The sequence below is a fragment of the Leptonychotes weddellii genome, chromosome 13 (assembly GCF_054177405.1).
Source record: "Leptonychotes weddellii isolate Sample4059 chromosome 13, ASM5417740v2, whole genome shotgun sequence".
NCBI classification, from domain to species: domain Eukaryota; kingdom Metazoa; phylum Chordata; class Mammalia; order Carnivora; family Phocidae; genus Leptonychotes; species Leptonychotes weddellii.
This window is the reverse complement of record NC_138381.1, coordinates 26,021,401-26,036,186: the sequence shown is the minus strand read 5'-3', so window position 1 is coordinate 26,036,186 and position 14,786 is coordinate 26,021,401. Positions and strand designations below refer to the sequence as shown.

General features: G+C 42.3%; 1 protein-coding gene across 5 annotated transcripts in view; it reads left to right on the top strand.

The window, feature by feature from the left end:
- SETBP1 (SET binding protein 1) overlaps positions 1-6,534 on the top strand; it is a 359,343-nt gene extending 352,809 nt beyond the window's left edge. For all 5 annotated transcript variants that reach the window (XM_081801330.1, XM_081801326.1, XM_081801329.1 and 2 more), the window contains one exon: positions 1,083-6,534. In XM_081801330.1, the coding sequence (XP_081657456.1) occupies positions 1,083-1,705 (623 nt within the window). In that variant the 3' untranslated portion in view covers positions 1,706-6,534. The remainder of the gene's footprint in view (positions 1-1,082) is intronic.
- The last annotated feature ends 8,252 nt before the right edge of the window (positions 6,535-14,786 follow it).

The window sequence follows — 14,786 nt, the reverse complement described above, 5'->3', positions numbered from 1 at the left end:
AGTATGTGCGAGTGCCCGTGTGTGTGTGTGCACGCACATGAGCGCACGCACGCGCATACCCATGGATGTACACGTGTGCCTGCTCATGAACAGCACAGGGAGGAAAAATGACCTAAAGGAGGAAAGGTCTGCTACGTCTTGAAGCCATTCACACTTCACAGTGTCTGAACTTGCAAATGAAGGGGTTCTGAAGGCTGGTTAGTGGTGGTGGCAGTAAGGACTTCTGGACTCCTTGACTCCTGCAATACAGGTGCATCTGTCCAGCAGGATATGAAAAGAGCTCTTTGCAAACAACAAACAGCCGAGTAGTGGGAGTGTGAATGACTCAGAAACACCTGGCTGATCTCCCTCGAGGTGTCCAGAGGATGAACTGGTTAGGAAGGAGTTGGTCATTGGACACTATCAGGCAGCTTCACATGCAGAACGTTGGGGGCAAAAATTAGAGAAATGGTGTCATCCCAAATAGAGTGTCCCAGAAAATAATCCCCCCTTCTGTGGAGGAGGGTCAGAAGTAAATAGGTTCACCTACATACATACTCCCCATGAGGTTAAGGTATGTCTTTTTTGAGGTTGATAGTATGTAGGAATGATCCAGATTGCTTGTTTTAAAGGACTGTTGGCCATTTTTTTCATTCAACATCTTCTACAAAAAGAGAAAGCATAGCCTAATCCTAAATTCAATCAGATCAAATGTCAAAAGGCTGAATAAAAAATAAAAGTTATAATAGGGAAAGGTCATGGGAACACTGATTCTGACCTTGACCCCCAGGGTAGAGCTTCCTACAAGGTAGGAGCTTTGGTTTCTAAGTCTTAAAAATGGGAACAAGAATATTTCGCAGAATTGTTGTGGAGATTGAAATGGTATAAATAGGAATGCCGTGTCCACAGAAGATATTTAACCGGTGTTTATTTTTATTATTTTCCATTTTCATAAAGAGAAAGGAAGAATAGATACCGGGTCACATCCTCAGCATTGCTTCTCCAGAATCTTCACAGCCCAATACAGTGCCAGTTGTCACTGCCGAGGCTGGGTTTGGGGCAGCTTGCCTCCCGTGCTCAGTCTTCTCTTTCCTCTCCCACAGCCAACTCCTCCCTGAAGAAGCGATTCAAGCGGCGGGAGATCGAGGCCATCCAGTGCGAGGTGCGCAAGATGTGCAACTACACCAAGATCCTGTCCACCAAGAAGAACCTGGACCACGTGAACAAGATCCTGAAGGCCAAGCGGCTGCAGAGACAATCAAAGACAGGCAACAACTTCGTCAAGAAGAGGAGAGGGCGTCCCCGAAAGCAGCCCACCCAGTTCGACGAGGACTCCAGAGACCAAATGCCGGTGCTGGAAAAATGCATCGACCTTCCCAGCAAGAGGGGGCAGAAGCCGAGCCTGAGCCCGCTCGTCTTGGAGCCAGCGGCCACCCAAGACACCATCATGGCCACCATCGAGGCGGTCATCCACATGGCCCGGGAGGCGCCGCCCCTGCCCCCGCCGCCGCCGCCGCCCCTCCCGCCCCCGCCCCCACCCCCGCCACCGCCGCCCCCGCCCCTGCCCAAGACCCCCCGAGGAGGAGGGAAGAGGAAACACAAACCCCAGCCTCCCGCCCAGCCCCCGCAGCAGCCGCCCCCGCAGCAGGCCCTGCCCCAGGAAGAGGAGGTGAAGGCCAAAAGGCAGAGGAAGTCCCGAGGGAGTGAGAGCGATGGCCTTCCCTAGGGTGGGTCTGGGCGTCTGGACCTGGGGCCGGGGGAACTGACACATTGGGGAGTGCAGGGAGCCGGGCTGGGGGCGGAATCCCACGCTGCAGGGACACCGATGCCCCTCTCTCCTGAAGCTGGGCAGGCACAATCGAGCCAGATGACGGGGTGGATCCATCAGTAGCTCTTGGGAAAGCAAAGCAGGGGGACGCCGTCAAAAGAAGCTTGTCTGTGCTTTACAGCAGTTCCAAACCGCGCGGCACTTCAGTATGGCTCGATCCTTTGCAGGCGAGCAGAAGACCCACGGAGGAGGAGAAAGAGCCGGTGGTGCTCTCTGATAGCCACCTGACCTCCTGCATCCAAGGTGCGTCTCTGATTCCATTGCATTTGCTGGCCAGGAAAATTGAAAGGGAAGCACCCTCAATTAGGAAACATTCCAAGGGGAGAAAAGCTGCAGATTTCTCGACTGGCTTTGTTGTAACCCATTTCCATTTCATTGGTTTTTTACTTTTATTTTGGTTTTTCCAAGCTCGGCTAGGCTTTGGGGCACCCACGTCATCTTCAGGTGACCTGAATCTTTCCGTTAACCATACAGTTTCTCAGATGGATTCGTCATCAGAAGGTGGAATTCTAGTGATAGGCAACCTTAGACACGCATTCATATTCTTCCGTATGCCTCCTCTGTACCACACGCTGAGATTTAGCGTAGTCAGTTCCTAGTTTTCCTTTTGCCCATTGTACTTCCATATACCTTTTCATTAACTTACTTGCTGCCTTCTTTTCCTTGGTACATGCCTAAATAACGTAAACTTTATGTGTGTTGTAATGTTCACCCTTGGCATGCTGTCCCAAGGAACTTGGCTTTGAATCCCAATCATTGTGAGACAGATACTCAGTATTGATAGAGCCTTTTTAATAAGTGATTTAGAGCAGCCGAGGATATGTTGGCCGGGGTGTCAACCAGGTTATTTTTATACTTAAAACATATCAGCAGAGAATAGGCAGAATAAAATGGTTTTAATAAACCCACAGCAAATGGAATAACTGACAGATCACCAAAAATTGAAACCCCAGACCCACCAGAAAGACAAATGTCTAGCAATGCCTTGGTATGTGAATTTTCATACAAGTAACTATCATAATAGGTCGTTGAAAAAAGGAAACAAAAAGACAATAGAATAAGTCCATTATCTCTTGATGATTATTTCTTAAAAGCAAATGGGAGTAAGTGTTCTTATCTGGAAAAAAAAAAAAAAGAAAAAATGCTCAAAGGGTATCACCACTCCAATTGTATGAAGCCACCTTGGACAAAGTATCCAAATTGTGGTTGCCTTAATAAACTAAAACATTTTTGTACATAATGTAATTATAAATCTATCAGTCTGCATGGATGCAAACTGTGTGTGACAAATCGTCTTTTAAATGGTCAATTTCAACTGTACATTTCTCATCCAAGTTGTACTCTAGCCATCGGTTTAGCGTGGACAGATATTCCATCTCTATCACCCATTTCCACAGCTCAAGTAAAACATGTTAAGAAGACTCAGAATGAATATGAAGTTACTCCATTGCCGTAGATGTTTTCTAAAAGTCAGATGTGGAAATTTCAAATAAGTATTTTCAATTTCCTCCCTTCCTCCTCCCCTAACCTTCCCCAAGACATCAAACACCTGGCATGGTAGATTATAAAAAGAGAGACACTGAGAGACAGAATTCAGTTTTCTAATGGGAATTAGAGTATCTGGTTTACCTCCAAATTAAGTTTCTTTACAGGAAGTTGGGACTGGCTGGAAATTGTATTATCACTTCAGAACACAACACTGTTTCCTTAGAGAGAGATGGATTTTTGTTGGGAACACAGGAGAATAAGGGATGGGGTATCTATGAAAGTAAATTTAAAAATCCCAAGTTAATATGCTTGCGAACATCATTGCTTTGTCATTGCACCAACAATTGATTGAAATTACTCACACTATTCTGCACTGTCACCTTGGACTTAACATCATTTGCTCCCCACTAGGTCAGTCACATTTAATCCTAGCAATATGTAAGTTTAAAGGGATGCATTCTCCTGTACTTGAAAGCTTATATCATAGATACTCTATTTGTGACCTAGGTGGACCTTTGGCATTTCACACAAGTTGAACAGCAAAATCAAACCAGCCACTTTCAATTTGTCATTCCCAAGCCATGTCTGAGTGGTTCTAAAGTCACCGGAGAGGAAGATTTAAATTAGCCCCGCTCACCCCACCATTGCTATGAAAGAGCAACCATTTTCATTCCAATTAAACCATAAAGGGGGTTCTCTCCTGTCAGACTTTGAAAAATCAGTTCCTTCATTCTTTCTTTTGCCCCTCTTACTTCTGTTGTTGTAGTACTATTTCCCCAACCGAGACTGAGTAGACTAAATCTTCCTGCAGACAGGAATGAGCTGCCACTCTCTAAGCTTCTTAAAGAAAGACCCAACCCCTAACTGACATTAACATCTCTAGTTGGAGAGAAATTTCAGATAACTTAAGGATGCATTAGAATTTCCAGACCGAGGTAAAGTATTCCTGGAGGGATACAGCAGGCTTGTAACTTATTCGTAAATTCAGTTCTACAGTTGTCATGTGAGTTAAATGCAAATCCTCCACGCTTATGGCCCTAAGAATAGATGAGGAAACTGCAGAGGACCCAGGGTGAGACATGCTGAATAGCCCGTGGAAGGTGGAAGCAAGTCCCAGCACCTACAAGCTTCCTCTTTCCCCTGCCCAGCTCCCCTTCAATGTCATGTGATATTTTCCTTTTCCTTCTACCTTCCATTAAATTAACTCATCTCATTGGTACAACCATTTCCTTGTTCTCTAAGTAATCCCTTCCCATTAGCCTCTCCTCTCCTGTCCAGGCTCAACATTGGGCCAGTCTAGTTTCACCTCTCATTAGCTGCAGACCCAGGATGAGAACCCCAGCCATCCTGACCCGGACTGGGGAGACTCTAGCCAGTCAACACTGCCTTCTGGGGCTGCATTTTTATTTAGAGAAGATGTCATTTGGGATGCACGGGACTCCATAAAACACCGCCACAAATTATTTCATTAGAAATCTCTTGGTGGTGGTGGTTTTTTGTTTTGTTTTGTTTTCTGGAATACTTTCCTTCCACAAGCAGGCGTGAACCCACTTACAGGGAGTCTGATTAGGGGTGAGCAAAGGATGAAACTGAGATGTAAAAGCCTCCTTGTAGGTGATGATGGGTCTCTGATCCACCTTCCTAAGTGGTTGAGGAGCCACTTGCTTTTCAACCCCTCATCTCAAATGAAAGATACAAAAGTCGAACTTCCTCTAATAGCATGGCTCCGGCTACAACCCAAGGAAGATAGGTCAAAAGAAAGGAGAGCATGTCACGGGCTGGTTTGTGACTTGGCAGGACCGGGACCCAACAGCCACTGATAGCCCGGAGTAGGTGACTAAGGGCTGACAGAGGATTAGCATGTTAACTTGGCTGCTGTCTGGAGTGGGAGGCCACGTTCTGTGGCAGCCGGAATTTGTGTTCTGCACATTGCTGGCTCTATAAATATGATAAGCAAGTGGTGACAGAATTATAGTATAAGGTGATGTACTACATGCAGATCCTAAAGGATTTGGTTTTAGTACTTTAGTAGAAAAATCCCACTCCTACAGCTTATTACCCAACAATATTCAGATAATGAGTTTTTGGAGAGTATTTTTTTCCCTACCACTAGGAAGATTTACCTGGGAACTGTCTAAAGTCTATACATATATTTCCAAAGCCTTTAAATGCCAACTGTAGCATGGAGAGAGACGGGGTGGCAGAAGCCGAAATGCCTCAAAAGCCATTTAAGTGTTACATTGCAGGATTTTCAGTCCTTCTCATCATGTAAAAGTAGATAAATATAGACATTATTCTCAACACTACCCTCTAGTATCACAATGGTCCAAATGCCAGAGCTTACAGATAATGTCATCACAGTGCCTAGAAACTCGAACTGTAATATACCGTAGCATTTTCTTGGTGTTTTTTAAAGTTTCTTTCCACAATACAAGGCTCCCTCTGCTTCTTGTTTCTTGGAGAGTTTGCCCCACTGATGAGTCTTCCCTCCCGTGGGACTCGGTCATTTGGGGAACAGTCTTAGAAGCACATATCAACCAAGGAAGAAACTTCCTGGATATCGATTGCCCACTTCCCCAGGTATAATAAACACTATAGGGGGGGAAGGATTGAGAAGAGCTGCCACCGGTCAACACAGAAGGGCAGTTCCAACCTAGGCTGGTGTCTTTCTTTTCTTCCTTTTTTAAAAAATCTATTTCTTAAATAATAATAAATGCACATGATGTGTTAAATATGTATATATATATTTCAAAAGAAAAAATGGGGCACAAGATTGTCTTATAAGTCGTGCTGGCTAATTTTTAGTTTGTATTCATAAGTGGTTTTTAAAAGCCTTTTTTAAAGTGTAATTTGCATGTTCTACTTTGATTGTATGTAAACATATTTTAGAACAAAAAATGTATTTGTATTTTATTGAATATAGAGGCAAGAAAATTGTACATTGTTTGAAATGTTCTTTTTGTAACAGTTTTTATTCATAAAGCATTTTTGTACATTTAAAATGAACACGGACTTGCTGTTATTTGAGGCGTAGATACATCTGGCATGCTTTACTGTCATGCTCCTCCATGGTCTTAGATGTTGGGTTTTAAACATTTTTTCTAAAAGAAAGCTCAGTCTTTTTCGCTACCAGATCAGGTTAGCACAGTATAGAGCACTTAACTATTAAAAAAAAAAAAAGTTAATCCTATTCATATGTTATTCATTGTGTGAAATTAAAGACATTCAATTCAGTCTAACATGAGTTGTGAATTCTTTTGTTTTATTTTCCATCTGGTTCACATCACTAAGGAGTTTAAGAGTATTTGGGGGGTCTTTGCTCACACAAACTGGATATAGAATCATTGAGAAAATTCTAACCAAACTTCTGCCTCTTGTATGAATCTGGGAAGTACATTTGAGGCAAGATTTGAGTCTGATTTACTGGGTTACTGTTCAGAATATATTACACCTGGACGTAAAGCCAATGGCTGATTCAAAGAACCAGTCAGGCCTCTGCTGAAAGCAATCAAAGTTTGTTGTATAATGTTGGAGACCTATCCTGTCCTAAATTTTTAGAACATTATGGATGGGGATTAAGCTTTCTTACCAAATATCCCGTGATGTCAGATATCTGAAGGATAGATCCCTGGCTGGATTTAAAGTTTGGAGTGATAGGAAAGGCTAGTTAATCAACCACAGACAGTTATAGATCACCTAGCCAAAGTCTACCAGTCTGAACAAGACCCTTGAGGACAAGGGCCAGGAGTAAGAAGTCCTTGTTCTGAAGGAACTTACAAGGCCTTAGTATGAAAAACCAACTCGCAGTTCTAAGTGAAATGTGGCAAGTGGTAGGAGTGATGGGGTCTCAGAAGAAGCGGGGAGCCCCCAGGCTGGTCCTTTCTTCTCTTCCCACTCTGTTCCAATTTTGCGTTTAGAGTTAGAGTTGGTTTTTTTTAAAGCCCTATTAAAGTAGTATTTGTACGTTCTACTTGGAGAGTATGTAAACATACATACATTTATGTATTTTTCATTTTCCTTCTTTATCTAACCTGAAGTACCACTTTCAAAAGCCAACATGGTACGTAGGAAATGTCGTGAGCAGCTTTCATCCCCTACTATCAGTCGGACCTGCTGTGACATTTACTAGGACTCTGGGTATTTGCAGCACCCACAGTGGAATAACAGAAGTCTGGTGGAACGGATGGAAGTCGTCAGAGTAGGCTATCAGGGCAGCCTCAGGATGGTCAGGCAGTGGCGCTTTAGGTAGCCTCCTGGGACTCAGAGAATTTAGTCAGCAACTTCTAACAAAGTAGAATTGCCCTCCTTTGCCTCCCTGCTAACTATCTTGCACTGAACCAGGAAAATGGAAAGCCTTATATAGTCCTCTTTCCAACTCGGGTTCATTAGACTGGTGGTATTTCTGAAATCAGCAGTGACTCCCCAGAGTGCCCCTAATCTCTTCCCACCAGCAGGGACAAAGCTGTTGCCTTGGAATGGATTGGCCCATCTTCTGGGGGTTTTAATCAGTCCACAGAGTGGCAATGTGCTGACAAAGATTCTCGGGAAAGTCGGATGTGTTCACACGTGGGGCTGGTATGAATCTCAGTCTACAAATAGGTGGGTAGAAGGAATAGATATCGTTAAATTTCTCTGCAACTCAACATTATTAATTTTTAAGCCCCCACTCCACCAGCATAGCAGAATCTTAGTTCCAGACCTAGGGGTCCTCTTTCTAACCTAGAGGGGAAACCTTGCTCCTACTTCCTTCCAAATTGTTTCCCTGTGCCCCAGTCCTTTCTACTTCTCTAGTTTTCTAGGCATTTGAAATGGAAAAGCCAGGGGGGAAAAAAAAAGTCTTTAATTCTTTTCCCCTCTGCTTTCTGCTGTCAGATACATGCCCTGAGGGGATGAGCACAAACCAGCCTCGCTGCCTGTACTGGGGGGAGGACACCAGCGGCACAGTGGGCATATTGGAAATAATTACGACTTCAAAATTTTAACCTGTCACACACGTGATAGGGAGTGAAGACAATAGGATATAAAAAGCTAAAGGATTGGCCCAAGGTCACAGGGCTCTTTATAGGTTAGATGAGATAATGACCGGGGGTGCAAAAGGAATCGGGAAGGGGGCAAACTGGGGTGTGCGTCTCCACTGTTACCAGTAACACTTTCACTTTTATGGGAAATGCCCACACCCAGGGTTTTATTTGTTACACAGCGGTGGCAGTGAACTTCCTAAAGTGTCATGAGGGCTTTTGTTTCCAGAATTAGAGGGAAAACTGCTTCCAAGTCTTACTGACATTTATCTATGCTAAATTGGAAAGTAACAAATTAGAAATAGTAAAACCTCAAAAGGGTTCGAAACCACACATCTTCTCTCATTACTAAGCTTGATATTTTAAAATGTAATTCTCCCATTTTTAGTGGACAGAGCAGTAAAATAAGAATCGAGAGACTTGGGATGTATTTCTGCTTGCTCACTAAAAGAATTCTGTGCCCAGGTGCCAAACTTACTGGCGTCTCCCTTGCTTACTCTCAAATGGGAGGTTAAACTCTCAAGGATATCTGCAAGTCTAAAGTCTCCAATGCCGTCATTTTGCGCCTCCCAAACAGGTCCCACATTGAGTTTCCATTTTTATCCCCCACCATTGTGTAAAGCCAATGACAAGTTGGGGTTGTCACCTCAACATAGTCTATCCTATCCTAATCTGATCAAAGGATGTGAGGGTATGGAAGATCAGTGGGAAAAAAACAGAATCATATATATATATATATATATATATATATATATATATATATATATATATAATCAAGTTTTTCCTTCCTTTTTTCCTTATTTCCTTCCCTATCTGCACATTGCCAAGTACCAAACAATGTAAGGAAGAACAAGGAAGACAAAAATCTCACTGAGCTTTATGCAAGCAAATCCAGATCATGAACTCCCTGCTCCCATTCTCTACCTGTCCAAATTCTCCATGTCTTTTAAAGTTCAATTCAAACCCCACCTCCTCTGGGAAGTTTCATGTCCACAACCCACAAATTCTCAAACCACTCTTTTGGTTACTGTTCTTAATAATACCCCAGGTGACAGAGTATAATCCTCAGCCAGGGCGACCATGTCCAGTTGTGGAGGTTGTGCCCTGCACAAGCAGACCTGGCTGAGAAAGAAAGTAGGAGCTGAAATCCAGCCTGCACAGTCTTTGTCAAGCTGTGCATCCTTGCTGTAGCATCTTCACCAGGTAGGCATCTTTTTCTCATTCTCACAAAAGTGATTTTGTGAGAACAAAGCTTAAAAAAAAATTTGAGATCTGTGCATCTCTGGAAGGTAGAGATGATCTTTGCTGTTGCTTCTCACCTTGCCCCTGAGATCCCCAAGACCGTCTCCCAAGATTTCCCTTGCGGCGTTCATTAATACTACTCCAGAAGACCCTAAATCCATCCCCAAACTAAACAACTGGAAGAAAACAATGAAACCAGACATGATGGTTCATTTTATGTGTCAGCCTGACTGGCCACAGGTTGCCCAGATGAAACACTGCTTCTGAGTGTGTCTGTGAGGGTGTTTCCAGGTGAGATTAGTTTGAACCAGTAGACTGAGTTAAGTGGATTGCCCTCCCCGGTGTGGCTGGGCCTCATCTGGTGCTGTGAGGTCCTGGATAGAACAAGAGGAAGAAGGAGGAATTCACCTCTCCTTTTGTGCCTCACTGCTGAGATGGCCTCTCAGTGCACATCTCATCTTCTGCCCTCTGACTGGGATTCACGCCGTCAGCTCCCCGGGTTCTCAGGCCTTGGAGTGTGGACTGAAGGACACCATGGGCTTTTTTGGGCCTCCAGCTTGCAGACGGCCGACTGTAGGACTTCCTGGCCTCCATTACCAAGTGAGCCAATTCCTATAAAAAATCAACCTCTCTCTTTCTCTCTCTCTGTCTGTATAGAAGTATAATCTTATTGGTTCTGTTCCCCCTCTGGAGAATCCTAACACAACCAGACACCAGCCTGTGCAAACATGTCAGGTAGTGTCAGAGTCCCATCCCCATGAATATAACTTGCTAAGCTAGTGGACATCTGATGTCTCAGAAGGTCTCCAATATTCCAAAGACTTTGGGAACTTTGATTTTGAAATAATTACAGCTTCCCGGGAGGATGCTCAGGAATATACACAGAAGTCCAGGGCAACCGTCTCCGAACTGCCTCCCCCACCCCACGTCAACATCCCATACAACCACAGTACAATAACGAAACCAAGACATTGACATTGGCACAGTTCACAGAGCGTATTACCAGTTATACATGAACTCGTGTGTGTGCGCGCACATAGATCTATGCAGCTTTGTCACATGGACGGCCCTGTGTAAACACCGCCCCCATCAGTCAGTATACCATCACCACAAAGATTTCCCTCTGCTGACCGCTCCGCTCCCTCCCTCACCACCCTAATCCCTGGCAACCACCAATGTGTGCTCCAGCTCAACAACTGTCTTATTTCAAGAATGTTACATAAATGGAATTGTGCAATATGTAGCCTTTTTAAAATAAAGTCTATTTTTAGAATAGTTTTAGATTTACGAAAAGTTGTGAAGATAGTTCCTATAGACCCTGTAATAAGGCCAGTTTCCCTTATCAGTAACGCCTTACAGTATAGTGTGTCACAATTAATGAAACAAATGATTACATTATTATTAATGATATATTATTCAGATGTCTGTAATTTTTAGCTCACATCCTTTTTTTATGTTCTGGAATCCCTTCCAGGAGACCACATTACATTTAGTCATGTCTCCTTAGGCTCCTCTTAGCTGCGGCAGGTTCTCAGACTTCCCTTGTTTTTAATAACCTTGACCATTTTGAGGGGTATTGGCCCATGTATGTTCCTCAGTTGAGTGAGACTGGGGTCATATGTTCTTGAGAGATGACCACAGAGGTAAAGTGTACATACTATCAAGACTCATCACTGCTGATTTTAACCCTGACCACCTGGCTGGCAAGTTGCTTTCACCCCTCTCCCCCCACTTTCTCATACTTTGTTCTTCGGAAGGAACTCACTACGCAGAACCCACACTTAAGAAATGGAGAGTTACGCTTCTCTCCTTCGGGACTGCGTATCTATATAAATTACTTGAAATCCTTACGCACAGAAGAGTGGGGGTTTTTTTTATACTTTTTTTTTTTAAGATTTTATTTATTTATTTGACAGAGAGAGACAGCGAGAGAGGGAACACAAGTAGGGGGAGTGGAAGAGGGAGAAGCAGGCTTCCCGCTGAGCAGGGAGCCCGATGCGGGGCTCGATCCCAGGACCCTGGGATCATGACCTGAGCTGAAGGCAGCCGCTTAACCGACTGAGCCACCCAGGGGCCCCTATACTTTTTATTTTGAAATAATTTTAGGCTTACAGAAAAGTTGCTAAAACAGTACAGGGTTCTATTTAATGCCTCCACCCGGGTTCCCCTAATGTTAACATCTTACATAGCCATAGTACAATTATCAAAATTAAGAAATTAACTTTGGAACAATATTATTAGCTGAAATACAGACTTTAGATTCCACCATTTTTTCCAAAAATGTCTTTTTTTTGGATCTTTAAAAAAATTAATCACGGTAAAATACACATGACAGAAAATTTATCATCTTGACCATTTTTAAGTGCACACTTCAGTAGTGTTAAGTATAATTCACGTTGTGCAACTAATTTCCAAAACTTTTTCATCTTGCAAAACTGAAACTCTGTATGCATTAACAGCAACACCCCATTCCCCCTCTCCCCAGCCTGAGGCATTCCACTTTCTATTTCTCTGAATTTGACTATTCTAGATATCTCATATAAATGGAATCATACAGAATCTGTCTTTTATACCCACATATTCATTTATTTAATGATTGATTTATATTGATATGGATTCATGGATATTGATTTTATATTCTGGGTTATATTCTAATACCACCTGATTTATTTTGTTGCTTAAATTATTAGAATTATAGCCATTGGGAATTCTTTCAATTGACTCCTATATTTCTTTGACATATCATCATTGCATGTGCATAATTTTTTTGGTGGGGGGAGGGGGGTTGGTGGCACTTTTTACTTTCTGGGTTTATAAGATGTTCCAGGCTCATCTTGTGTATTTCCTGTGCCAGTCCTAGAATTAATCATTTCTCTAAGGCTCTAAGTTCCTTTTATTAAAGAATGGTATTAGAAGCCAAGATATGGGCACTAGGTTTGCGTATTGCTCTTAGTATGTCATTATTTCTTGGCCCTCTCAGCTGGCAAAGCAAGGAAATATATACGTGTATACTAACCTGTGTATGTACACTATATATAAATATTTTTAAATGCAACCATCTGTATCTCTATTAAGCTTAACATGAGTCTAAACCGGTATCTCTAACTGTAATAAATTACATGATCATTCTAGCCTTCTTCTCTTGCTTATCTGTAACCTCCCACTCCAGCAGACAAAAACCCACTTCTCATCATCTGCCATTCATTTACTCAGCTGTTTAATTCCAGTATACCAGTATCAGAGTAGTTGACTTACACCTATGCTTTCGAATTGGCTTTTTTTTTTCACCTAGCATAATTTTTTTGAGGTTTATCCAAGTTGTGTGTTTTGATAGTGGGTTTCACCTCATTACTAAGTGGTACTCTGTGGTATGGATATATCAGGGTTTTTCAACTATTTACCCATTGAAGGACGTTTGGGTATTTTCTAATTTGGGGCTATTACAAATAAAGTTGCTACGAACATTGATATGCAAGTAACTGTGTGGAAATAAGTTTTAATTTATCTGGGAAAATTGCCCCAAACTCCAGTTGCTCGGCTATATGGTCAATCCATTTTTAGTTTTGAGTGGAACTGATAAATTGTTTTTTAGAGCGGTTATACCACTTTACATTCCCACCAGCAATGTATGAATAATCCAGTTTCTCTGCATCCTCGCTAACATTTGATGTTTGTTATCACGACGTTCCATTTTAGCCTTCCATTCTGATAGGTACATAGTGATAACTCATTGTGATTTAAATTTGCATTTCTATAATGGCTAATAATGGTGAACATCTTTTCATGCATTTGCCATCTGTATATCCTCTTCAGTGAAATGTCTATGCATGAATTTTGCCCCTTTTCCAATTAGATTTGTTTTAACACTCAGTTTTGAGAATGTTTATATATTCTTAAATATAAGGCTTTATTGGGTATGTGACTTGCAAATATTTTTTTCCTAGTCTGTAATTTGCCTTTTCACTTACATTTAAAGTCTTAAAACATGAGTGTTATTCATACTTTAGCATGAGGAAACAGGCTTAACAAGATAAAGGACTTGTTTTTTAAATACACAGTTATTAAGGGCATAGCTGGGATTAGAATTTGTACATGCTAACTCTTAGCCAAGTGCTTTTCTATAATGACCATAATCTTGGTGATGTCACACTTGGTAATGTGTTTTCCTTTCTTGATGCCAAAGACTCTTTCAATTAATAATAGACTGTTATTTGGAAGAAACCTTAAATTACTATATATAAGCAGAAAGATTATAGCTCAAGTCCCTCCATTTACAAATGATAAAACCGAGCACAGGGAGATGAGATGAATCAGCTGTATTCACATGCTTACTAATTAATGATGGAACCCAGCCTGGAGCCCAAGGCCTGGCCTCCCAGTCTGATCCTTTCCTTGTCCTACCACACGCGCCCTTGGTACTCCTCAAGTCTCTGCATTGTTAGCATGCTCATGTCCTAGAGCTTAGGGGTGGGGAGAATAATGACCTGAGAGCTCAGAAAAGAGCTCTTCACCTGGAAGGGTGAGGGAAAGTGACAAAGTGCCCCGGAAAACAAAATGGCACCAAAGGCAATTGATGTGGGTACCTGGAGAGCCTTAGAAGCTTCACCTGTGAGGAAGCACGGGGGCTACTGGTGCCTGTGAATGTTATCACCGCATCCCCAAAAAGATATTTATTTCCCCACAATATCTGTGACAATCTTAACAGAGGCTGTTTGTGCCTAATAGTTTACTGTTATCTTGATTCAAAATGCTAAAATATATTTCTCTTAAATAAGTGAATTATCCACAGTGCAGCAATTTATGTATACACCTTCCATCGCTCTCTTCATCACCAACCCCTTACCCTCTCACACCCATCCAGGCACACACACACCTTGATGCAGGCTGGGGTGGAGTGGTGATGACCCACACTGCTAGGGAAAGAGGCTCTGCTTCTCTTTCTGCCTGGGCTAGAGCCTTTGGCTTAGGAGAATGTCGGTTATACAGTTGTGTTCTTGGTGACCAAGGAAATGTACATGTTTAGAAATAACCATGAGGCTCCCAAAGGCTCTTTAAACTCTCTGGGTCTCTGGGGACATTTCATTTTATTTTTTAAAACACTGGGTGTTATACGCAAACAATGAATCATGGAACACTACATCAAAAACTAATGATGTAATGTATGGTGATTAACATAACAATAAAAAATTTAAAAAACAAAACTATGTATTATAAAATAAAACAGTAATACA